Genomic DNA, 26,818 nt, shown 5'->3' on the forward strand with positions numbered 1-26,818 from the left:
GTTGCTGTATGTGGGACGCGGCCTCAGCATGGCCGGAGAAGCGGTGCGTCAGTGCGTGCCCGGGATCCGAACCCGGGCCACCAGCAGCAGAGTGCGCGCACCCAACCGCTAAGCCACAGGGCGGGCCCTAAAGGTTATTTTAAAATGCTTTGAAATTCTCATAGAGGAAAAGCAAAAATCTCAATATAAAACGTCTAACAAGAAGAAACCTGGAGACCAGCTGGAGGTCAATTTCCAGAACAACGTCTCAGTCCAGATCCTTGGCCAGCAGCCAGCACCCGGGTCCCCTGGAGTCACAATGCCAAATCACTGGCATGGCCTCGACAACAGTTTCTGAACTAAAACTGTGGCCACAGGATGGAGCTTTATTTTTGTCCAGGCCTCCCTTATGACACACTTTCTCCAGCAGAAGCACAACGAGTAAAACTGGGAAGAAGCGATTCCACTGAATAACCACATCAGTGACTTTCCTCCCCTCACTCAGCCAATAAAACAACCTGTGGTTTCACATGTTCATTCATTCGAATCTACCCACAGCAGCACCTCCAGAAGCTCTGCCTAGACACACACGCAGACAAATTACAATCCGGAAAGGCAAGGATCTAGTAGATGTGTGTCAATAAATACGTTTCTTTTTTTTAATCTTTCTTTTTTTTTTTTAAAGATTTTATTTATTTATTTTTTCCCTCCAAAGCCCCAGTAGATAGTTGTATGTCATAGCTGCACATCCTTCTAGTTGCTGTATGTGGGACGCGGCCTCAGCATGGCCGGAGAAGCGGTGCGTCGGTGCGCGCCCGGGATCCGAACCCCGGGCCACCAGCAGCGGAGCGCGTGCACTTAACCGCTAAGCCACGGGGCCGGCCCTTATCTTTCTTTTTAAAAATGCTTTCCCCACCTCCTTTAATACATGGACAGTGCTCTGAGTAATCAGTAAATATCGAGCATTTACTCTATGGCAGGAGCCCCCTAAGCTCCCCCAGGGTTGGGTCTTTACCTGGATTTTTAGGGCACTTCTTGGTTTCTGGATAAAAACGAGGCTTTCCGTAGACATTCGCAGGAGCGCCTGGCTCCTCCGCTCTGGCTGGCAGCAGCTGTCTCTTGGGTGCCCTGCCTCTGCCCAGACCTGCTCCCAACTCTGCAGACGCGTCTCACCACAGACCAAACAGGCCCTCTTCTCAGCTGGTTGTCGGCCTTTGGCAAGTCCCTGAGGCTTTCTGAACTTCAGTTTCCTCAACTGTCAAGTGAGGGGCTAAATGAGAAACTGTCTCAATGTCTAAGAACAAATGCATAATTAAATAATTCACGATGCCATCGTATTAGGAAGTCATTATAAAAAACAATTTTTTTGAAATGTGTTTAATATCAGAAAATGTTCAAAATAGAATATTAAATGAGAGATAATGAAGAAGTATATATGTATTCTTTTTTTTTTTTGGTGAGGAAGATTGGCTCTGAGCTAACATCTGTTGCCAACCTTCCTCTTTTTGCCTGAGGAAGACTGTACCTGAGCTAACATCTGTGCCAGTCTCCCTCTATTTTGTATGTGGGACACCACCACAGCATGGCTTGATAAGCGGTGTGTAGGTTTGCACCTGGGATCTGATCCCGCGAACCCTAGGCTGCCACAGCAGAGTGCCAAACTTAACCACTATGCCACTGGGCTGGCCCCTATATGTATTCTTATGTGGACCATATATTCTACATATATTGTTAGACACATGAAAATAAAATTTTGTGGAGATAGAAATATTTGAAAACAAATGAGAGGGTAGGTTTCCTTTTGGCCTAAAAATCAATCATCCACGAGGCCCCACCCAACTTGAAATATGGTGTGAAGGGAAGAACTGTTCTACTGTCTCGGTTCTTCTGGCTGCTCCAAGAATTAAATTTGACAGGAGACAGAATAACAGGAGAAAATCAAACACATTTAATAACATGTATACATGGGAGACTGCCAGGAAAACTGAATAATTCCCCCAAATGGTGGAAGCCACCACCTTAAACACCATCTTCAGCTAAGACAAAGGAGGATGTTGAGGGTAGTGGTTTGGGACTTCAAAGAGGAGGAAGGCAATTCACATGGAGACGGAAACGGAAATGTTTGATAAACAAATGTTGGCTGTGTCTTGCAAAGACAACGAGAGATGGAGAGGACTTTGATTAAAAAGCCCTTGTTAGGTTCCTCCCTGTCTATCACACCTAGTTTATAACATACTATAGTTATCTTATGGAGTTAACTCCTTCCTGGAACAGGGCTTCTATCTTTAATTCTTTTAGGCAGTTAGGGGGAAGGTCAAAGTTTCTTTGAGGTTTTTTTTTTTTTTTTTTTTTTGCTGAGGAAGATTAGCCCTGAGCTAACATCTGTGCCAGTCTTCCTCCACTTTATATGTGGGTCGCTGCCACAGCATGGCTGACGAGTGGTGTAGGTCCAGGCCCGGGATACAAACCCATGTGCCCAGGCCATCGAAGAGGAGCATGCCAAACTTAACCACTACACCATGGGGCCGGCCCCTCAGAGTCTTTTGTTTTTAAAAATAATCAAGCCAAAGAGACACATTTTGGAATGCAAATTCTCATCCCCCACAATGGTATCCCAAATTTAAAACATAAATGTTCTTTGACCCACTCCTAGGATTTTATCCTAAGGAGAAAACAAACTAACAGAAAACCACATACATGCACAAAAGGATACATATTGCAGAGAAACTTCTAGACCATAAGAGTGAGAATGCGTTAAATGTTCCCAAATGGGGATTGTGTTTGTAAACAAGTGACAATCCATACAACAGAATCCTGTGCAGCCATTAAGAATGTTGCTGTCGTAATTTATTTATAGACATGACAGGAGGAAGTGAAGAAAGGCAAATTACACAACAGCATGTATGTCTAATTTGACCCAATTCATATTGAATACATACTTTCATATATGCATATTCACATTTATATACACAGAAGGAAGTCTGGGAGGAAATACAGCAAGATGATCATTACTTTTGGGTGGCAGGATTACTAAAGGTCTTTACTTAATTGGTTAATTAATTTTGTTTGCTTATATATGAGTTTTTATATAATGAACATATAGTAATAGTAATAGCTTCCCACTTGGAGGTGCCAGGCTATGTTTCAGTTAGTCCTCACAATGATCATTTCAGGGGTGTTGGTAAACCCATTTTAGAGAGGAGGAACTGAGGCTTAGAGAGGCTAAGCCATATGCTGTGTTAGTTTCCTATGGCTGCTGTAAAAAATGACCAAAAACTTAGCGGCTTAACACAACACAAATTTATTACCTTGCAGTTCTGGAGGTCAGAAGTCTGGAGTGGGTTTCACTGGGCTAAAATCAAGGTGTCAGCAGGGCTGCATTCCTCATGGAGGCTCTAGAGGGAATCCGTTTCCCTGCCTTGTCCAGCTTCTAGAGGCTGCCTGCATTCTTTGGCTTACGGCCCCCGTCCTCCATCTTCAAAGCCAGCAATGGCTGGTTAAGTCCTTCTCACATTGCATCACTCTGGTTCTGACAATCCTGCCTTCCTCTTCCCCATTTAAGGATCTTTGTGATTACATTGGGCCCATCCAGGTAATCCAGGATAATCTCCTGATTTTAAGGTCAGCTGATCAGCAAACGTAATTCCATCTGCACCCATCATTCCCCTTTGCCGTGTAATGTAATATATTCACAGACTCTGGGGATTAGGATGTGGACATCTTTGAGAGGCCATTCTTCTGCCTGCCACACCTGCCCAAGATTTCATAGGTCCTGGGTGATGGATTTGGAATGTGAATGCATTCTGACTCCCACACCCGTGCCCTGAGATTATGCTATGTGGCTGATTATTTGTATATTGAAGAAATTTTTAAACTTTTTATAAGTTGAAAAAAATAAAAGGATCCTCCCTTCCGCCTTATTTAGCCTTATTGCTACGTCATCCATTTGCCCCTACCTAAACACCCCATTCCAGCAAACCCAGTCTGCCCACTGGCCAAGCCCAGCACCCCAGCACCCCCTGCTTGTTTCCACTCCAGGTAGTCCTCACACGGTCTCTTAAACTTGGGAGTGTCACTCTTGGTTGTCTGAGAAGCTGATGACGAGATGGGGTTAGATGTGCAAGGACTTTCTTAGGGAAATGGCTGCAAGACAAAATGGGAGGGAATGGGGAGAGGCTGGGAGAGCATCCGGCACGTGCAGGTGAGAGGGAAGCATCTTAGCCTGGGGTGTGGTTCCAAGGAAAGCAGGCAAGCCCGTCCTGACTACAGAGGAGCCCAGGGTCACCCAGCTTTGCCTTAGTGTCCCTGCCGAGCTCAATCACCGGCTGGGGGCAGCCTGCCAGGCATGACCTTAGCCCCAAAGCACAGCCCAGCAGCTGGAGGCCTGGCCAATTTCTCTCCCAGCAGTGAGATCTAAGAGCTGCATTCTCAGGTTGCCATGTGGGGTCTTCATAGTGACTTACAGTATAACACTCTCACTAGAGAAAGCTCTCTGGAGGGCAGAGATCACGCCTGCCCCACCTCTATGCCCAGCACGCCTAGGTAGAGCATGTGGGAGAACTGTGTGTCTGGCCTTTGCAGCCAGGCCTGCTTCCATCCTGCTTTGTCACTTACACCTTTCCAAGCCTCGGTTTATCTATCTATGGAACGGGGATGATAGCAGTACCTCCCCCATTGGGTTGGTATGAGGATGAAATGAAATGCTGGGCGTCAAGGCCTTCAGTCAGGGCCTGGCACGTGGTAGTGGTAACAGTCAGTAAATGGCTGACATCCTCACTGGAGCACTCTGACCTGCACACGGTAGGTGCTCAGTAAATGGTAATTGTTGTCATTGGAGCATACATACAGTAGGTGCTTGGTGAATGGTATGGTCATCATTGGAATGCACTGACCTGCATATAGCATGCACTCGGTAAATGGGAGTGGTCATTATTGGAGCATAATGACCTGCACACAGTAGGCGCCCAGTTAATATGGTTTGGTAGGTTCCAATCTTTGTTTTAGTGGAAGTGCTTCTAGATGCAGATGGTCACTCCCAATCACTCCATGAGCCTCCATTACCTTATCTATAAAGCAAGGAGAATAACACGCAGGACCGTGGGGGGAGCTAGAGCACGTTAAGCACTTTGCACCCAGTAGGCACTCCAGAGAGTAGTTCCCATCTCTTAAACTTCCAGTGAGCATCTGTGCTTCAAGTCCCAGAGAATAGCTTAAAGCAAGTTTTAAAAATCTCTTTCTGAGCATTTTCTATACTCTATGAAGCATAGAAGCATTTTCTATGAAGGTGCAACCATCTCATCGAACCAAACAGTTGTCTTTTGTTAACACACGGCTTGTGGAGTGGCACTAGTCTCTATCTCATGAGCATTTAATGAGAGCTGTTTAATATAAACAGTGAGAGGAAAGGTGCTGATTTCTCCAACTGCTGCTCATGACGGAGGTGCTGTTGATACCAGAATTATGGTTGAATGGCCTTTTCTGAATGTGATATTTTATTAGAAATATTTAGTGATCTGAACCAGAAACCAACCAGATGATTTTTTTAAACTCACTTATTTTCTTATAATAATAATAATAATGATTATATTATGTACCAAGTATGTCAGGCACTATTTTAAGTGCTGGGGATAAGACCAGTGAACAAGAGAGATAACCCTCACGGAGTTTATATTCAAGTGGGTGATGGTGTGGTTCCGATGATAAACGAGTAATCCTAAATGCTCTGAATGTTAGGAAAGAGAAAGGACAGAAGGGGTGTGGATGCAGAGATCAGGGCATTTCCCCTAGTCTTGATGGGTGGGAGAAGGTGGAAGTGATGTTTAAGATTAGTAAAGGTGAGCCAGGACAAGAGTACAGTGAGGCTTGAGGGGGAGGGTAATGAGGGAAAAGTGTTCCAGGAGGAGGGAACAGCATGAGCAAAGGCCCAGGGGTAGAAAGACAAGTTGGAACTGAAACAAATTCAGAGTATTTGGAGCGAAGAATGCAAGGAGGAAGAGGCAAGGAGGTGGGACAAGTCTACAGGGGCCTATTAAGAGTCTGGACTTCATCCTGAGGGAAAGGGGGGCCACAGAGAGCTTTAGGGAAAGGGGGATGAGGTGTGGATTGAACTGATGTACATCTGAGAAAGATGAACGTGGACAGGAGGATGGGCTAGAAGGGAGGAAGACTTGAGGCGGTAGGCCAGGAGAGTGACACCAGGGTTGTTATGATGAGGGGAGGAAGTGGACCCATAGGAAGGGCTCTAAGGAGGTTGAGTTTATAGGCCTGGTGACCACTGGCTTGTTGGGTAGGGAGGGGGCAAGAATAGCCAGGAGCAGAAATATCTGCAATTTCTTTCCATCTTCCCCAAGAGGTTTTGCATTCATCACTTATCTTCTCACAGCGTCCTGGCTGTGCCTGCAGGTGGCTTTTCTGAGGTCACACAGGGAATTAGCTGCAGAACCTATTCAGATGCTCACCCACAATCTGGGCCTGTCTTCTCTCCCTGGCACTTATCACAGTTTATAATTTTATGTTTGTTGAATGGCATTTGATTAATGTCTCTCTCCACTGCTACGCTCCATGAGGGCAGGGACTGTTTCTCCTTTTGCTTTCAAGGTTCTCAAAATGCATTTATATAGAACAAATGATGGAAAGAACCAATAATCCTATCAGTGCTTAGTCACTGAAGTCGTTGCTTCCAGTCTGGACTTAACTAGACACTTAACTAGCTGTGATTCCTTCCTTTCAAGTACACATTGCTTGACCTAGCAAACCCCTAACAAAATTTTCCTAAAACTATTCACCAAGTGTTTAATATATATGTATAAGGATCTTCATTTCAGTGATATTTGTAAAAGGAAAAACAACAAAACAGCATAAATGTCCAACGTTAGGAAGTTCGTTGAGTAATTGTGGTGCATCTAGAGTAGAATAAGCCATTAAAATAATGATCTATTTTTGATATAGATATTCTATAATAGTAGAGTTTAATGAATTTTTTTGTGAAGAAACAGAACAAAATTATCTATACTCATAGTTTTAAAATTTGAAAGGTATACTCCAAATTGTTACTGATGTTTATACACAAGTACCGGAATAGAAACGATTTTTATTTCCTTCTTTGGGTTTCTTCTCTGAATTTGCTCCAAGGCACTTATATTATTTCCTAATAAGAAATAAACGCAACTTTCTATTCCCTGGGAGGAGATATCAGTGTCCTGAAGTCAAATCAGATAAGGACTATTAAATACTGCCCATTATATTTAGCAAAAAGAAGGCATCGGGTGGCCACAGTGAGAGCAGTTTTGGTAGAGGCAGAGCCACTTGGTCAGCAAAATAGAAATAATTATGTTCTAAAAAAATAAGTTCTCAAAAAAAAAATTCTCAGGAATCTTGTTTGGACCAAGTGGGGGGCAGCGGGATCAAATATATGTGCAAATATATTTGTCCGTTGAGAAAAATGCTCAAAAGTTGCGCTCAGGCCCTCTTACCAGGCCAGTTACCAAAACTAGTGAGCATGCGCGAAAGTACAGGGAGGCGAGGACAATCGGGCTTGTTTTAAGCAGCGCAAGAGAAAAGCAAGGCCTTACCATTTCTGAATTGAGAAAGTGGAGAAAGGAATCATGTAAAAAGGTTAAAAAAAAAATCAAAGGGAGCTCAACCGCATTTCTTGCAACGACAGTCTCGCACGCGGAGCCACAGCTCGGGGTTACTCGGCGGCGAGAAGCTTCACGCTTCCCACGGTGCAAGCAGAAAAGCAAAGCCCGCTGCACTGAACCTGAAGTGCCAGCTCGACCAATCAGAGGGCAGAATTTGCCTGCGTCGCCGGTGATTGGAGGAGAGGGGCGGGGCGGGGCGGCGGCTCGGGCGCGTGCGCGCCCCTGGCGGCTGCGCTCGCGCCACCTCTGGGCAGTTTCTGCGCGCTCGGAGTGCGAGCTGCGTGCGAGCTGCCGGTCTCCATCTGCTCTCCCGGCTGCCCGCCCCGCTCGCCCCCGCCATGCCGGTGGACCTCAGCAAGTGGTCCGGGCCCTTGAGCCTGCAGGAAGTGGACGAGAAGCCGCAGCACCCGCTGCAGGTCAAATACGCCGGGGCAGAGATCGACGAGCTGGGCAAAGTGCTGACGCCCACCCAGGTACCCGAGGCCGGCGGGGCGGGGACCCGGCGGAGGGGGGAGGGGCGCCCCGGCCTCCGTGCGCCCGATCCGCCGACGGAAGGGCGTCGCGGGGCCCGCGCCGCAGGCCTGAGGTCCCGCCGAGCCCCGGGAACCTGCACGTGGTGGGCGGGGCTCGGCCTGCGGCGGAGGTTGAGCCGCTTTCGGGGACTCGCAGGCGCGGGCAGGGCCTAGGCCCGGAAACGGCCGGGCCCGCGGGGCGGGGAGGGGGCCGTGCCCGGGAAGAAGGGAGCCGTGGCCGCCCCACGCCCCCGGCGCCTGCGCTCGGTGTCAGCGTTTCAGGCCTCAGTTTGCGGCGCAGAAGCGCCACCCGAGGGCATGTGACGCGTTATGTAATGGGTGAACAGCGGTGCTCAGCGGTTCCTCCCTTGGTACGGCGGTCGAGAGAGTCAAGAGATTAAGTGCGTTCTGCGTCCGGAAGGTTCGAGGGCAGCGCTTTGGCCTCTGACGCCCATGGCTGAGGCCAGGGCAGCAGACCAGGGCCTGGTTGCTCAAAGAGGAGACGCGAGAGAGCCTGACACCGTCGTGGAGCTCCGGGGCGGCGGTGTGAATAAACTGCCCTCATGGTTTATTGCTTTGCCTGTTGACAGAGTTCATTGTTTTGGATGTTTAAATATACAGTAGCCCCCCCCTTACCTGGAGGGAATAGTACGTTCCATGATTCCCGATGGGTGCTTGGAATGCATGGCACGGAACCCTGTGTGTATGTTTTTCCCCTAACTAAGGGGCAGGTATCGTATACGGTGTGGATGCGCTGGACAAAGGAATGATTCATGTCCCCAGCAGGGGGAGCGGGCTGGCACAAGATTTCATCACGCGGCTCCGAAGGGCGCACTTATGAATTATTTATTTCTGGAATTTTCCATTTAGTATTTTCAGAACGCGGTTAACTAGGGGTGGCTAAAACCGAGGAAAGCAAAACCGCGGATGAGGGGGGACTACTGCGAAGTGCCCGTCTCTCAGCCTTCCTTTTCCCAGACTCACTGTCCATGCCTGGCCACCTGGGCTCTCGCATCTCCTGTGCACTTTTAAAAGCCCCATTAATTCAGATTCCACTTGAACAGGCCCCGGGTACCCTCCTGGTCACCAAATCTGGAGACCCTCCCATTCCAGACAGTGTAAAGTTGTAGTTGAGAGGGCTCGCCACCGGCTTCGGGATCCTGACCCCACCTCTTTCTGTTAATAACATGCCAGGATACCAGCCTTACAGTGCTGTTGGGACTAAAATAAATAACGTATGTCAGACTTTAGCTCCTGGCTCTTAGGAGAGTCAATACACTTTAGCTTTTATTAATAATTACCCTGGGGGCCGGCCTGGTGGCGCAAGCGCTTAAGTGCCTGCGCTCTGCTGCGGCAGCCCGGGGTTCACAGGCCTGGATCCTGGGTACGCACGGAAGCACGGCTTGTCAAGCCGTGCTGTGGCGGGGTCCCACATGGCGTAGAGGAAGATGGGCACGGATGTTAGCCCAGGGCAAATCTTCTCAGCAAAAAAAAAAAAGTGGAGGGTTGGGATCTGATGTTAGCTATGGCTGATCTTCGTCACCAAAAAAAAAAAAAACAAATTACTCTGTTTTACCTTTGAGGAACCTGAGGTCAAAGAAAGAGTTGGCTTCTTCAGCATTTCTGACTTTTTAACTCCAAACTGGTTCCTTCCTGCAGGTTAAGAACCGGCCCACCAGCATTGCCTGGGATGGCCTTGATCCAGGTAAACTCTACACCTTGGTCATGACAGACCCGGATGCTCCCAGCCGGAAGGACCCCAAATACAGGCGAGTTGGGGAAAGTTGGGGAACAGCGGGTCATTCACATATGACCTGGAACTTCTCGCACTGTGTCACTCACTGGATGTTCTGTGCTAGAAGTAGACCCAGTTTGGGATGTTCACATCTGTGCTTAAGCCAGAGTGTGCATTTCCCTCCCCTTCACTTCCTAGAGCAGAGTCTAGAAACTGCAGCCGAGAGCCAGATCTGCCCGAGGCCTGTTTTTGTACAGCCTCGTGAACTGAGAATGGTTTTTACATTTTTTAACGATTGGGAAAAAACTGAAAGGAGAATAATACTTTGTGACCTGTGAAAATTACATGAAATTCAAATTTCGGTGTCCATAAATAAAGTTTTATTGAAACACAGTCATGATAACTTATTTATGTCTTATCTATGGCTGCTTTCACACTACAGCCACAGAGCTGAGTAGTTGTGAAAGAGACAGTCTGAACTGCACAGCCTAAAACATTTATTGTCTGGTCCTTTCCAGAAAAAGTTTGCAGGCCCCTGCCCTAGAGAGTCTCAGAGGGAGGGAGGGAGGTGTTGGGTCTTCTCTTCTGCAGACACATGACGTTTGCGCTGCCCAAGAAAGCAGAACTGTCTTATTCATCGCTGCATCCTGGCACAGAGCACGTGCTGCATACACATTTGCTGATTGCAGTGAGTGCATACTGATTTCCCATGGTATTGACCATCCTGTGTTCCTCCTCGCAGGGAATGGCACCATTTTCTGGTGGTCAACATGAAGGGCAATGACATCAGCAGTGGCACGGTCCTTTCTGATTATGTGGGCTCTGGGCCTCCCAAGGGCACAGGTTAGTAAAGGCTGCTTTTGGAGGAGGTGGGAGGGGAGCCTGGGTGCACATCAGGATTGGCCTAAAGCGCTGCAAATTTTATTCTGGCTCTTAGAGCTTTATTCTTTTGTTTATGAGAGCCCTTACCCTAGTGCGGAGTTCAGGCAGCACAGTTCACCTCCAAGGCAGTTGCCTGTCAGAGACATTGAGACCTGCGGTAGTGTCAGATGGCTAGAAGCTTGGGTTCTGGTCAGAGTGGCCCCTCCGTCAGCATTGCCTCTTAGCCGCTAGGCCTTTATAAGCGGAGGAGTCGGTGAGAAGACACCAAGGAGGCAGTGTTGCAGAGTGGTTGGAATGGCTTCCCAGGGGGCTGCACATAGATTGAACACAGTTAAACCATTTAAGTTCTATATTCAACCTTTGCTATGTGGGATCTTTGAGTTTCTGGTTCCCATGAGAGGTCTCAGAAATGATCATAGTTTCCAAACTAATTCTAAAAAATTGGCTTATCTTTTTATAGCTCCCTCTTTCTCACAAAAACCTAGTATCTTGAAAAGATTTGGAAGATTTTAAGAACTATGTTAAAGATACACATACACATATTGCATTTTTTATGTTATATAGAGAGAGAGAGAGAGAGAGAGAGGGAAAGAGAATACTAGATTGAAACTTCTCCAAGTTGGGTAAGTGCTGCCTGAGCTCATGGTGGGAGATGCCGTGTTATTGCCTGTTGTGTGTTGCAGGATGTTTCCATTTGCTGGAACAAGGAAGGAGTGGTGGGTGGAGCGTGGCAGCGTACTGCCTTGTGTACATATTATCCAGCCGTGAGTTAGTCTGAAGAGGTACAGGAAGGTCCTGGCAAGGACAGTTGGCCATAGACTCATGTTGTATCTGTATATCTAGAAGCTTCAGACGGCTTCAAGCCCTCTCATGCATTCCTAAGAGGAAGGTAAGGGGACATCTTTCTCTGGGATCAATTAAGTTCTCTAGGGCAGTTATAAAATTAGGCAGTTTAATTATGGGAAGTACACACGTGAGAATAAAGCAATTCTCTCAAGTAGGAGCTGTGTTCTCATTAACAAAAAAAGCCTCAGTACCGTACCTCACTCTTCTTTCTTTTGCTTTTTTTTCCATATTCTTTTAGTAAGGTATAACTTACATAGAATAAAACACCCAGATTCATAGTTGTTTAGTCAGTGAGTATTGAGTCATGCATGAAGGTGACCCTGTAAGCTCCTTTGAAAACAAGCTGTAGGGTATTTTCAGCACCCTAGAAGGTTCTTGTGTGATCTTTTAAGTTCAATTTCCCCACAGCTAACCATGTCCTGACTCCTAGCTCCGTAAGTTACTTCTGCTGTTCTTGCATTCATATACGTGATATCATGCAGTATGCGTTTGTTTTCGGTGACTGGTCTCTTTCACTCAGGGTCATGCCTGTGAGATTCACCCATGTTGTGATTTGTATTAGTAGTTCCTTCCTTTTTATTGGTACGTCGTATTCCATTGTGTGCCTCTACCACCGTTTGTTAGCCGTTCTGTGGGTGGACCTCTGGGTGGTTTCCAGTGTTTGGATATTATGAGTAAAGCAGCTCTTCACACTCTTGTAATTTCGTGGGCATGTGTTTCCCTTTCTCTTGGGAAAATACTTAGGAGTAGAAATAGAAATTGCCCAAGAGTTTCCAAAATGGTTGAAAATTTTTACACTCTAAGCAGCAGCATATGCAAGCTTCAGCAGATCTGTATGAGATCCATGTAGATCCATATCAAGAGTCATCCATGTAGCACGTGACAGGATTTCTTTTTTAAAGGCTGGATAGTATTCCATTGTATGTATAGACCACATTTTGTTTATCCATTCATCCCTCAGTGAACATTTGAAGTACTTCCACCTTTTGGCTATTACAAACAATGCTGCAGTGAACTTGTGTATACAATTATTTAAATAACTTTTTAAGAAATGACTTTTTTGAAAGCAGCTCGGGGCCGGCCCCGTGGCGCAAGGGTTAAGTGCATGCGCTCCGCTGTGGCGGCCCGGGATTCGCAGGTTCGGATCCTGGGCGTGCACCGATGCAGCACTTATTAAGCCATGCTGTGGCGGCGTCCCACATAAAGCAGAGGAGGATGGGCGCGGATGTTAGCCCAGGGCCAATCTTCCTCAAGAAAAAAGGGGAGGATCGGCATCGGATGTCAGCTCAGGGCCAGTCCTCCTCACAAAAAAAAAAAAAAAAAAAAACAGCTCGTGGTACCTGTTTGTATCCAGCACTTAACTGGAGCTTGTAGAAAGCTGCGTGGTTAACAGGGTGCATGCTGGCTAGTTTTAAAACATTCTTTGCGACTTACTTGGTTAGAGTGAGTTTAGGTCATTTCTTTCAAAGCAGGTCTCCAGTCTTCCAAGGAAGTGAGTTTTGGAGGTAGAAGGGTCATGTTCTCCGTTAGCCTTTGTAGGCTTGATTGTGGTGTGATGAGCACCATGTCAGCGATTTGCTGTGTCCTTCATCCATTTCTCATAGCTTTTTTTAGCACCTCCTGTTTACCAGGTACTAGGGTAGGTCCTGGAGCTCTCTTTGTAGTGGGGAGATTAAATTAAAAAGTAAGAATTTTAGGTACCAGTGTTACTATGACAGAAGTAAAATGGGCATTTTTACTTGGGACAGAAGTAAAATAGGAGAGTGGAGATGGGCTGGAAGCCGGGCGTGGGATGAATGAGGAGGAGAGAGTGGTAGGGGGGTGGGCAAGGGCCAGGTCCTGCAGGTCCTTAGAGTCCCTAATGCAGGGTGAGGACTTGGTGCCAGTTACAGCAGGAGCTCTTGGGTGATTTTCAGCAGGTGAGTGACTTGACTCATTCTACCTCTCTAGGTCTTCAGTGTCCCTCTTATAAATGGGCTGGTCTGGGTCCCTCCAGGTTGGCACGTTCTATGAAAATGGGTGATGTCTCCGTCTCATATGCCCAGCTGTGTGAACATCTTCCCTCCTGCCTCTCCTTCCAGGCCTTCATCGCTACGTCTGGCTGGTTTATGAGCAGGACAAGCCGCTGAGGTGTGATGAACCCATTCTCAGCAACCGATCTGGAGACCACCGTGGCAAATTCAAGGTGGCGTCTTTCCGCAAAAAGTACCAGCTTGGGTCCCCGGTGGCTGGCACATGTTACCAGGCTGAATGGGATGACTATGTGCCCAAACTCTATGAGCAGCTGTCTGGGAAGTAGGGGAAAGTTGGGAGACAGGAACTATCCCAGAGGTCCCAAGCAGTATTCTCAAGTTCAGTGATGCATGTGGATTTCTCCTCTTCCCTTCTCCCGTTATCACAGGTGAGACCTGAGCAATTAGATAGTGGTTTAGGGTGACTTTTCCTTCTGCCTATCCTTTGTAATTCTACGGGGTCACACACCCCGGTTTATGTTTTGATTAAATTTGAACTCCATTTTGGGGGATATTTTGGCACCATGATGGGGTCATCAGATTGTTAATATAAGAATAGCAACCCAGAACTTAAAGAAGAAAAAATTGAGTTAAAAAGACCAGGTCTACAGTGATAGAGCAGAGCATCAGAGACTCTGTGAGGGAGGTTAAAAAAAAAAAAAGATTCGTTGCTTCTGCCCTGGTGAGCCCGAGTTCAGAATTGTGCACGATGGCATCTTCTGAGACGTGTTTTCAGGGCTGTGTCCCACACGGACAACCAGAGGCTGGCGTGTCCACCAAGCCCCAACATGGTACGTCTCAGGCTGGTTTCTAGGTGTCGTCGTCCTGCTCTGGCTCCTTTAAAGAGCAGTACTGGAGAAAGCAATGGGGAGAGTTGCTGTGCTGTTAAGGCACGGCCACCCAGATGAGCTGCAGGGCTGCATGAGAGGTTATCAGAAATCCGTAAGTCCGGGTCTGTTAAATGGATCACTCTTCATTGGTGTAAGAAAAGCCGGTTTGGGGTTGCTGAATGTTGTGTTAATTCTGCTATTTACTTGTAGTTGAATAAAAATAAAAATAACCACTTTGTGTTGCACTCAACCTCCAGATGTTCTGCCCTATTGGGTGTGGGGTTTCATAAACATGGAAAGTTGAGACACTCTCTTGGGGCTGGCCCGGTGGCATAGCGGTCAAGTTTGTGTGCTTCAGTGGCCCAGGGTTCACGGGTTCAGATCCCAGGCTCGGACCTACACACCGCTCATCAAGCCATGCTGTGGCAGTGTCCCATAAACAAAACAGGAATATGGGCACAGATGTTAGCTCAGGGACAGTCTTCCTCACCAAAGAAAAAGAGACAGCCTCTCAGGGGGAGTTGCCCCTTTACCAGCAGTTTCAATTGGGACTTGATTCAGGGGCCGTACCGAGGGTCCACGCTTACACATAGGCCGTTAAACTACAGCAGGAGCAGTCATTCAAACTTGAGGTTTTTTTAAAAAATCACAAAACTTAGGCAAAGTCTTCTTGCCCAAAAAGCACCTTTGCTTTTTCTAAGTGGTCATTTCTACCAAAGGATGAAGCTGGTTGGAACCTTCCCCCTTGGTGTAGTTGTCTGCAGAAACCGTGACAAGGACTGAGAAACAGCCCACACCTCGGCTTGTTCTGGCTCGTAATCCACATAACAGCGGTACCAGGGGTCCAGGTGGCGGGGGGTTACTTTCGCACCACTCCATGTACCAAAAGAAGGGAAAGGAAGTGTCTGAAGGTCCGTATCCCTGACCTGGTCTGTGATGGAGAAGGGGTCCAGGTTAGGCCTGGCAGGGCTCAGCAAGGCTGGCCTTTCTCCACCTTGCTCTGTGGTACTTTGTTCTCTGCAAAAACTTGGAAATGCTGCCTCGTAATCTCTGGAAGCAGATAAGGTAGAGAATAATTTTTAACTTTAGAGTTTTAAAATTAAATTTTTAAATGATATAAAGAAGAATTATAAAGAAAACAACTACGCTATTGACCTTAAAAATAAATGTAAAAAGTAATACATGCACATGGTTAGACAAGGCAAACAGTATAGGAAGAAAAGGCCTTTCACCTTCTAGTCTCCTCTGTAATTAGTTTCGTGTGTTTTCTTTTGGAAGCAAATGTAAATATACATATCAGCATATATGTACATATTTATCCTTTAAAAATTATAGTGCTCTTATACACACTGGTATACACTGGTCTGCTCTGTTTTTCCCGAACTAATGTACCTTCATGTAATAGATCTTTAGCTAACAGACCACAGTTCACATCATTATTTTGAACAAGTATTCTATTTTATGCATGTTCCATAATTAACCAGTCCAGTCCTCTACTGTGATTAGATTATTTCTGTTATTGGCTATTATAAACAGGGCTTCAGGAAACATTTTTCTACATGTATAAAATGCTTTTGCAAGTAATTTAGTGTGTAAATTCCTAGCATTGAAATAATCATGTCAAAGGGTATACAGTCATGCTCTGCATAACAAAGTTTTGGTCAGTGATGGACCACATATATGACAGTGGTCCTGTAAGATTATGATGGAGCTAAAAAATCCCGATTGCTTAGTAACATCGTAGTGCAAGGCATTACTCATGTTTGTGGTGATGCTGGTGTAAAAACCTACTGCACTGCCAGCTGTATAAAAGTATAGCACATACAATTATGTACATTACATAATACTTGATAAAGGACTATATTACTGGCTTATGTATTTACTATATACTTTTTATCGTTATTTTAGAGTGTACTCTTTCTACTTAACAAAAAAAAAGTTTACTGTAAAACAGTATGCACGGCAGTGGCTTCATGTATATCGTGTTTACCACGTCTCTTGATTGCATCATTTTCTCTTGTGTTTGTTTTAATGTCATGTTGTTTTGTTCATCATGACCCCTAAGCACGCAAAATCCACTGATGATGTTGCCAGTAAGAAAGAGGCCACATTAAGTGATTAACCTGGAATGAAATTAAAAGTGATGAAGAACTACGAAGATAGAAAGCCAGCAATGGTTACTGCTCACCAGTCAGCCATGTCCCACCCCACCATAGCTATGATCTAAAAAAAATTCGAGAAGGGCCTCTATCACACATGCAGAAACATCTAATGTTCTGGATTGAAGACCAGACACAGAAGCATAGCCCTCTCAGCACCATGACAATCATGGCCAAAGCAAAAAGTTTGTTTGCTATGTTCAAAGAAAAGACGGGACCCTACTACAACGTTGAATTTACTGCTAGCTCTGGGTGGTTTAAACGATTCAAGAACTGTTATTCATTATGTAAAGTGAAAGTGAGTGGTGAGTCTGCGAGTGCTGATATGAAGGCAGCTGAAGAATTTTTGGAAACTCTAGATAAGCTGACTGTGGAGGAAAAATATTTGCCAGAGCAAATATTCAGCGTAGATGAAACTTGCCTATTCTGGAAATGGATGCCTGAAAGGACTTTCACCTATAATGAGGCCAAGTCAATGCCAGGTTTCAAGGTTTTTGAGGACAGGATAACAGTCTTGCTTGGGGGCAGTTTTGCAGGCTACAAATTGAAACCCTTTGTGAGCTGGCACAGTGAGAACCACAGAGCCTTCAAGCATATTAATAAGTGCACACTGCCAGTATCCACAGGAGCAGTAAGAAGTCATTGATGACCCAGCTCCTCTTCCAAGATGCCCTCCTAAATTGCTATGCCAGCAAAATGGAGAAGTACTTTTTGGAGAATAACACACCTTTCAAGAATTTGTTTATCATTGAACAACGCTCCCAGATATCGTTTTATTGGTGATCTTCATTCCAATATCAAAGTGGTCTTTCTCATAGCGGTTTTTAAGGCCTTCTGCCTGCAGGGAACCTTTGCCCGGGCTGTTGCTGCAACCGAGGAAGACACTGAGAAGACACAGATACAATTCTGGAAGGATTACAACATCTGTGCATCGAGGACCTTGCATGGGCTTGAAGTGAAGTCACCAAGGAGTGTATGAATGGCATCTGGAAGAAGGCACTCCAGAGGTTCATCCATGACTTAAAAGGATTTGCCAAGGATGAGAAGGTTGCAAAAATCAACAAGGCTGAGGTTGAGATGGCAAACAACTTTAACCTGGGTGTGGATGAGGATGACAGTGAGGAGCTCCTAGACATGGTTCCCGAGGAACTGACTAATGAGTTGTGGGAACTGGAACAGGAATGCAGAGCTGAAGAAGAGGCAAGAGAAAAGGAAACTGCAGGAGAAGAAAAAGAAAAACTCCCAAGAAAGTTCACAGTGAAGGGTTAGCAGAAGCTTTTGCAGACCCGAACAAGCTGCTTAAAAAGTTTGAAATCATGGACCCCAACACCGAAAGGTTTTCGTTCATAGAGAGGAATGTTCATGGTGCATTACCTGCTTACAAGCAAATCTATGATGAAAACAAAGAAACAAGCCAAGCAAACCACCACGGACATGTTTCTGAAAAGAGTGACCCCTCCTCAGGAAGAGCCTCAGGCGGGTCCTTCAGGAGGTGTTCCAGAAGAAGGCATTGTTATCACAGGAGATGACAGCTCCATGCATGTTACTGCCCCTGAAGACCTTCCAGTGGGACAAGATGTGGAGGAGGAAGACACTGATATTGATGATCCTGACCCTGGGTAGGCCCAGGCTAATGTGTGTGTTTGTGTCTGAGTTTTTAACAAAAAACTTTAAAAAGTCAAAAAAAAAAAATGTTTTTTAAATAGAAGAAAAAGCTCATACAATAAGGATATAAAGAAAATATTTTTGTACAGCTGTACAATGCATTTGTGTTTTAAGCTAAGTGTTATTACAAAAGAGTTTAAAAAATTAAAAAGTTTTTTTTTTGGTGAGGAAGATTGGCCCTGAGCTAACATCCATTGCCAATCCTCCTTTTTTTGCTTGAAGAAGAGTGGCCCAGAGCTAACATCTGTGCCAATCTTCCTCTATTTTGTATGTGGGACGCTGCCACAGCCTGGCTTGATGAACGGTTTATAGGTCTGCACCCAGGATCCGAACCCGCGAATCCCGGGCCGCCGAAGTGGAGCGCGCAAACTTAACCACGACACCACCAGGCTGGCCCCTTAAAGAGTTTATAAAGTAAAAAAGTTAGAGTAAGCTAAGGTTAATTTATTATTGAATAAAGAAAACATTTTTTAAATAGATTTAGTGTGGCATAAGTGTACAGTGTTTATAAAGTCCACAGTAGTGTACAGTCATGTCCCAGTCCTTCACATTCACTCACCACCCACTCACTGACTCACTCGGAGCAACTTCCACCTGCAAGCTCCATTCAGGATAAGTACCCAATACAGGTGTACCATTTTTTATCTTTTATACCATATTTTTACTATACCTTTGCTATGTTTACATACACAAATATTTACCATTGTGTTATAACTGCCTGCAGTGTTCAGTACAGTCACATGCTGTACAGGTTTGTAGCCTAGGAGCAAAAGGCTATACCATCTAGCATAGGAATATAGTAGGCTCTACCATCTAGGTTTGTGTAAGTACACTATGATGTTCGCACAGTGACGAAATCACCCAACAACACATTTCTCAGAACGTATCCCTGTCGTTGAGCGACGCATGACTATGTATTTTCAATTCTAATACTGACAAACCACCCTCCTGAAGGACCACACTGATTATATTCATGTCAGTGGTATATGAAAGTACCTGTTTTTCCATACTTTTACCAGTTTTCTCAAACTTTAACCATTTTGACAATTTGTTATTTATGTATATTTAAAATCATTTACTCCTCCTCTAAACTTCTATTTTCTTGAGACTTTTATCTTGCTAACCTTAGTACTTTTTTAGTCATGGAGTCTGAAGCTGAATGAGGAATTATAGCAATCTGTTGGTTTTCTTGTCTAAAACAGGTACAGACTCATAAATGATTCAGAAGAAGGTCAACAACCCAACCAAAAAAGGTGAAGTGTATGCACAAGAAGTTCACATAAAAAGAATAATGCATATGAAAAGATGTATTAGTAACCTTAGAAACAAGGGGATACATGTTCTACCTGCCAGTTAGAGGGTGAAGTGAACTTGCCCAAGGGCACCTAGCTAGGAAGCAGTGATCCAGGCTCTGAACCCAGCTCTGGTCTCATAACCACCATGCCCACTTGCAAATGCCCTTTGAGGCTCCGCCCCCTTATTTGAAAAAGGAGGGAGGGGATCATCAGTCTGCCTTATTTACCTCACAGGCTTGTTAAGAGAACAACAAAATGATCTTTTGCTGAGATTAAGTGAATTAATACATGTAAATGATTAACTTGACCTGATTGACACATAGGAACAAAATCTACAGCCCGCCTTCCTCAACACAGTTTCCTGGCTACATGTTTACCAAAAGCGTGTTTATAAGGGTTTAGCATGAAGAGACAGAGGAGTCTCTCCAGCTTTAGCAGCCCCTCTAGAGCCCAGTATTTCTAACACAGCTCTGGAACCTTGGGAACTGCTTACCATTCTGACTTCATGGCAGAACATATGTCAAACATGGCAATTACTCTGGAAGCCCTAAATTAAACCCTGATTAACAGATGAGACCAGATTCAGAAACACAGGATTGGCGTATCTCTTGTACTTAAACGTGATAGTGTATGGCCTAAATCCTCTTCCAGGTCACGGAGCAAATGACTTCTGTTCTTAAACTGGTTCAAAGTCAAACAGCCTCAGCATCTACTTAAAACTCTTCAGCAGTTTGCATTGGCCCTGGGATGTAGACCAGATCCTTAACATGGCCTATCAGACTCTATATGATCTGACCCCTATTGGCCTCTCTAGCTTCCTGCCAGTTGTCTTCTCATCAAACTCCAAACTTGCTGGCTGCCTCTCAGTTCCATGAACATGCCAGGCTATTTCCAGAATTGGTCCTTTACAAATGCTGCTTGGAATCTTCTTCCCCTCCAACTTTCTTTCACAATATCCTGTTCACTCTTTGAGTATCCCTTAACTGACCTGCAGGGAATCCTTCCCTGAGTGGGCTAGATTCTCCTGTACTACTCTCTTGCAACATTACAATTCTAATTTTAAAATATGTATATGTGTGTAATTTTAAATTTAATGTGTATCTCCTCTATTAGACTGGATCCTTCATGAAAGCAAGGACAACCAATGTCCTGCTCAATATCTCCAGAATCTGACATATGTCTAGCACATAATGAAATCTCCAAGACCATTAGTTGAATGAATAATTGTAAAGGAGTTCTTAAGTTTAGGGAGCATGGACTTGTTCTTCTTCTTTTTTTTTTTTTTTTTGTGAGGAAGATCAGCCCTGAGCTAACATCCATGCCAATCCTCCCCTTTTTGCTGAGGAAGACCGGCCCTGAGCTAACATCTATTGCCAATCCTCCTCCTTTTGTTTCCCCCTTTTTCTCCCCAAAGCCCCAGTAGATAGTTGTATGTCACAGCTGCACATCCTTCTAGTTGCTGTACCTGGGACGTTGCCTCAGCATGGCCGGACAAGCGGTGCGTCTGTGCGCGCCCGGGATCCAAACCCGGGCCACCAGTAGCGGAGCATGCGCACTTAACCACTAAGCCACGGGGCCGACCCCAGCATGGACTTCTTTATGTGCATTACTATACCATAAAAGTTCCTCCTCCCCTTCCCCCAAATGTATACTTCTACAAGAATTAACATATAACTGAGTTTTTACTGAGCTCTCTAAAGCCCCTTCATCAACTCCCTCATTCTGATGACCGTGAACATCAGAAAGCTGATCTCATTCTTAGTCTGGTGTCCCCTCCACTCAGGACTCTAGTCTTTCAGATCTTTTTCTTTCTTACCTGACTCTTTATCTTCTATTCCTGGCCTAACTGTACCTTTTCCTTGAGGAAACTCAAATGGACTCAAAATTTCCAATAGTCTTAAAATCATATTTCTGGAAGTATTGATAGGACCATGTCTAGGATTCTATCTTGATAAGATCCCTGTTAACAAGAATATTTTTTCAACTTTATTGAAGTATAAGTGAAGTACGCTAGGCTGCACATATTTGAGCATAGAATTGGATTAGTGTTACATATGTACACACCATGAAACCGTCACCACAATCAAGATAAACATTTCCATCAGCTCCAAAAGTTTCCTGGCACCTCTGTGTAATTCCACCCTCCTTCTATCCCCCTTCCCAGTCAACTACTGATCTGCTTTCTGTCACTTTAGTTTGCATTTTCTAGAATTTTACGTAAGTGGAATCATCTAGTGTGTACTCTTTTTCTTGCCTGGCTTTTGAGATTCATCCATGTTGCTGTGTGTAGCAACAGTTCGTTTTTATTGCTGAGTAGTATTCTATTGTATGGATATAACATAATTTATCCATTCAACTGGTGAGAGACATTTGAGGGTTTTCTATTTTTGCTATGATAAAGCTGCTAGGAACAGATGTTTAGGTTTCTGTGTGAACATAGGCTTTCATTTCTCATGTAAAAACCTAGAAGTGAGATTGCTGGGTTATGTGCTAATTGTGTGTTTAACCTTATAAGAAACTTACAAATTGTCTTCAGAAGTGGGTGTACCATTTTACCTTAGAGTTTCACTTGCTCCACATCCTCAAGAAAACTTGCGGTATTTTTATTTTAGATAGATGTGTAGTGTTAGCTCATTGTGGTTTTAGTTTGCATTTCTCTGATGAATTTTGATGTTGAGCATCTTTCCATGTGCTTATTTGTCATTTATACATCTTCTTTTGGGAAATGTTCACAACTTTTGCTCATTTTATAATTGGGTTTGTCTTCATATTATTGAGTCAAGAGTCTATATATTCTAGATACAAATCTTTGGTAAATGTATTGTTAATTTCCTCTTGGTCAGCCTGTGGCTTGCCTTTTTGACTTAATAGTGTCTTTTAAAGAGCAAAATTTTTGATATTGATAAAAGTCAAATTTATTTTTTTCTTTTCCGGTTCCTACTTTTTCTCTTCTAAGAAACCTTTGCCTAGTCCAAGCTCACAAAGATTTTCTCCTAGAAGTTTTATGGTTTTAGATTCTTTATTGAGTCTATCACCCATTTTGAATAATTTTTGCGGATAGTGAGATGAGAGTCAGTGTTAGATTTTCCCTACATGGATGTCCAGTTGATCCAGTACCATTTGTTGAAAAGATTTTCTTCTCCTCTTTGAATTGTCTTAGCACCTCTATCAAAAATCAGTTGACAAAATATATTAGTCTATTTCTGTCTTTTTTTTTTTTTTGGCCAGTAGCAAACTGTCTTGATTACTGTAGCTGTATAGTAGGTTTTGAAATCAAGTAAAGTCAGTCCCTCAACTTTGTTCTTTTTTTAAAAAATTGCTTTGGCTATTCTATGTTGTTTGTATTTCCATATACATTTTGGGCTCAGTTTGTCAATTTCTACAAGAAAGCTTGCTAAAATTTTGACTGGGATTGCATTGATTCTATAGACCAATTTGGAGAGAACTGACATCTTAAAGGTATTAGTCTTCCAACCCATGTACATAGTATATTTTTTAAAAATTTATTCAGGTTGTTTAAAATTTCAGCATTTTTTTTTCAATGTAGACATCTTTGAACTCCTTTTCAGATTTATTTCTCGGTATTTTACATTTTTTGGCATGTAAATGTAACAACTGTGAATGCAATTGTTTTTTAAACTTCATTTCCCATTGTATGCTGCTAGTATAAAATAGTTGATTTTTGTTTATTAACCTTGCATCCTGTGAGCTTGCTAGTTCTAGTAGTTTTATAGATTCCTTGGTATTTTCTTTGTAAACAGTTATGTCATCTGCAAACATGGACAATTTTACTTCTTTTCTAATCTTTTATTTTTCTTGTCTTATTCAATGGCTAGGTATTCTAATGATAAATAGAAGTGGTGAAAGTGGGTACTTTTTTGCCTTGTATGTTTCAGATGGAAACATTTCAGTCTTTCACTATTATCAGCTATAGGTTTTTTGTAGATGTCCTTTATCAGCTTGAGAATTTTTCCTGCTATTCCTAGTTTGCTGGGAGTGTTTTTTTTTTTTTTTAAATGAATGGATGTTGAATTTTTGTCAAATGGTTTTTCTAGATTGAAATGATTATATGGTGTTATTCTCACTTATTCTGTTAATATGGTGATTACATTGATTGATTTTCAAATGTTAAACCAACTTTGTATTTTTGAGATAAATCTTACTTGTTCATTGTGTGTTAACCAATATTTTAAAATATTGCTGGATTTGATTTACTAATATTTTGTTATGCAGTTTTGTATCCATATTCATGAAGGATATTGGTCTATAATTTTTTTTTGTAAAGTCTTTGTCAGGTTTTGATATTACATATACTTACAAGAAGTTGGGTAGTGGTTCTGCCTTCTTTGTTTTGAAGAAGTTTATTTAAGGTTTGTGTTATTTCTTCCTTGAATGTTGATAGAATTCACCGGTCAAACTGGAATTGGAGGGTTTTTTCCAGGATATTTTTTATTACAAATTCAAAATTTTAGATAGAGGGCTATTCATTTTGTTTCTTCTTGCATCAGTTTTGGTTAAGTTGTATTTTTCAAGACATGAGTCTATTTCATCTAGTTTGTCAAATTTGCTGCCATAAAGTTATTCATAGTTTTCTTATTATCCTTTTAACGTCTCTAGGATCTATGGTGATAACCCCCTTTTCATTCCTGATATTGGTGATTTGTTTTTTCTTGATAAGTCTAGCCAGAGGTTTGTCCATTTTGTTGCTCTTTTCAAAGAATATACTTTTGGCTTGATTAATTTTTCTATTGTTTATCTTCCGTTTAATTGATTTATGCTCTTATCTTTATTATTTCTTTCCTTGTACATGCTTTGCGTTGGCTCTTCTTTTTCTAGTTTCTTAAGGTGTATCTTTACTTCATTGATTTCTCTTCTTATATAAATTTAAAGCTTAAGTTTCCTTCTAAGGACGGCTTTATCTGCATCTCACCAGTTTGATATGTTGTATTTGTCATTCAGTTCAAGATATTTTCTATTTTCTCATGTGATTTCATTTTGACTTGTCTTATTTAGAAGTGTGTTGTTTAATTTCCAGATATTTTATTCCTAGATATTTCATTGTAATTGATTTTTAAAAAATTCTCTTTTGGTCAGAGTACATTTTCTAGGATTTTGATTTTTTTACATTTACTAAATCTTGTTTTATGCCCGGCATATAGTCTAGCTTGGTGAATATCATGTATATTTGAAAAGAATTTATATTCTGAAGTTTGTGGCTATAGTGTTCTATAAATGTGAATTAAATTAAGGTGGTTGATAGTGTTGTTCAGATCTATGTCTTTTCTTCTTCTTTTTTTTTTTTGTGTGTGTGAGGAAGATTAGCCCTGAGCTAACATCCACGCCAATCCTCCTCTTTTTGCTGAGGAAGACTGGCCCTGGGCTAACATCTGTGCCCATCTTCCTCTGCTTTATATGGAATGCCGCCACAGCATGGCTTGACATGTTCTCCCTTTCCTTCCTTCTTTTGGATTACTTGAATATTTTAAATTATCTATTGGATTTTGGGCTATTACCTCTTCGGGTTTTCTTCTTGTTTTTGGTAGTTGCTCTAGGGTTTACAATATACATAACTAATCATTCAGTCTGCTTAGAATAAAAATTGTACCATTTCATGTAAAATGTAGAAGCGTGGCAACCATATGGGTCCTTAGCCCCCAAACTTCATGTTATAGTTGTCATATAGATTAATTTACATACATTGAAACCCTCACCAGGCAATGTTATAATTTTTGCTTTCAATAAAATATATATTTTTAATATATATTTCAATATATTTTAAAGACTATAAGAGGAAAAATATTTTATATTTATCTAGACATTTACCATTTGTTGCTCTTGCTTCATTTCCAGAGGTCCACGTTTCTTTCTGTTATCATTTCCTTTCAGTATGAGCAACTTCCTTTAGCATTTCTTGTAGAGTAAGTCTGCTGGCAATGAATTCTCTTAATTTTTGTTCATCTGAGAAGGGTTTTATTTTGCTCTCATTCCTCTATGTTGTTGCTCCACAGTCCACCTGCTTTGTCATTGTCCTGAGAGTTGCTTTTGCATTTTGTCTACGTTTTAGTTGTAATCAGCAGGAAAGACTAACACTGCTCTGCCACAATGGAACAATAAAAACGTATTTTTTATTATAATTTCTCTGGCAAAATATATTATTAAATGAAAATTAGAGGGGTATATGGAGTTCTTACATGGGCATGTTTCCAGTTGCCCAGGAATACAAAAAGATAAGAGAATACTCTAGCTTTTTCAATAGATATGTAAACAAGTGATTACAGATGGTACATTCAAGAAATAAACGTTTACTCAGTTAGACATCAGTGGCAAGCATTTTCCGACACCCTCTATAATTGTTGCATTCCTTTAAACTCCTGGTAGCAACCAGCACTTGCATTGTCATGGCTGGTCTTAGTCCACTGTTGACTGACTTCTGCTTCAGTGGAGATTTCAACCGTGAACTCCAGCAGAGTAGCGATCCTATCCATCTTATTTACTGCTACTTTCCCAGGCACACAATAGATGCTCAATAAATATTTCTTGAATGAGTGAATGTATGCTGATCCTGGCACTTCTGATCTCCCCACCTTTCCCTACGTTTCCCTTTATCTATGGCACTTATTGCCAAGTAAGATAATTTATTATAATTATTGTTATCAGTTTTCTCCCACCCCTAATGTAGGCTCCATTAGGGCAAGGACCTTTACCTGTTTGAGACACAATGATGTATCTCAAGCATCTGGCATGGCACCTGACATATACGTTACTCAGTAAATATTCATTGAATAATTGCAAGTCAAAGGTAGGCAACCCTTACTAACATGTATGCTAAACCTGTGGTAATTCTTTTCAACTCAGGGGAGTGTAGTGTATGCTGGATGAATACAGGACACTGGCTCTCTGCTGCCGTCCCAGCGCCTCTTTCATATTTGTTCTCTTGCTGCCATTCTGGTCCTTGTCTATTCTCATTGCCTCCTCATGAAGGTACTAGGAGCTGGAAGACTCAGTCTGTACCAGGTGTTAGGAGCAGGGACCCACATTCCTTCTTTCTGGTAACTCTACCTTGGGACACACCACTGACAAACTTGTTGAGAGGGAACATTATAAAGATCAGCACCTATAATCTCACAGTCATAAGGCCTTCTCACTATATAGAGAGAAATGGATGAAATAGACCACAGGAAGTTTTTCTGCCTTACTGAAGATTGAGTGTTCTTCTGAATGGCAGTATGACCGATGCTTAGGAGTGTGGGTTCTGAAATCAGG

At 43.1% G+C, this 26,818-nt stretch overlaps 1 protein-coding gene across 1 annotated transcript; it reads left to right on the forward strand.

Moving 5' to 3' along the window:
• Positions 1-7,905: 7,905 nt before the first annotated feature.
• PEBP1 (phosphatidylethanolamine binding protein 1) lies at positions 7,906-14,667 on the forward strand. The gene is made up of 4 exons (XM_058531526.1): positions 7,906-8,092; positions 9,791-9,900; positions 10,609-10,709; positions 13,676-14,667. Exons 1-4 carry the CDS (start codon positions 7,958-7,960, stop codon positions 13,891-13,893), a joined length of 564 nt encoding a protein of 187 aa, XP_058387509.1. The 5' UTR covers positions 7,906-7,957; the 3' UTR covers positions 13,894-14,667.
• Positions 14,668-26,818: the final 12,151 nt, after the last annotated feature.

This window comes from Diceros bicornis, chromosome 35 (assembly GCF_020826845.1).
Source record: "Diceros bicornis minor isolate mBicDic1 chromosome 35, mDicBic1.mat.cur, whole genome shotgun sequence".
NCBI classification, from domain to species: Eukaryota; Metazoa; Chordata; class Mammalia; order Perissodactyla; family Rhinocerotidae; genus Diceros; species Diceros bicornis.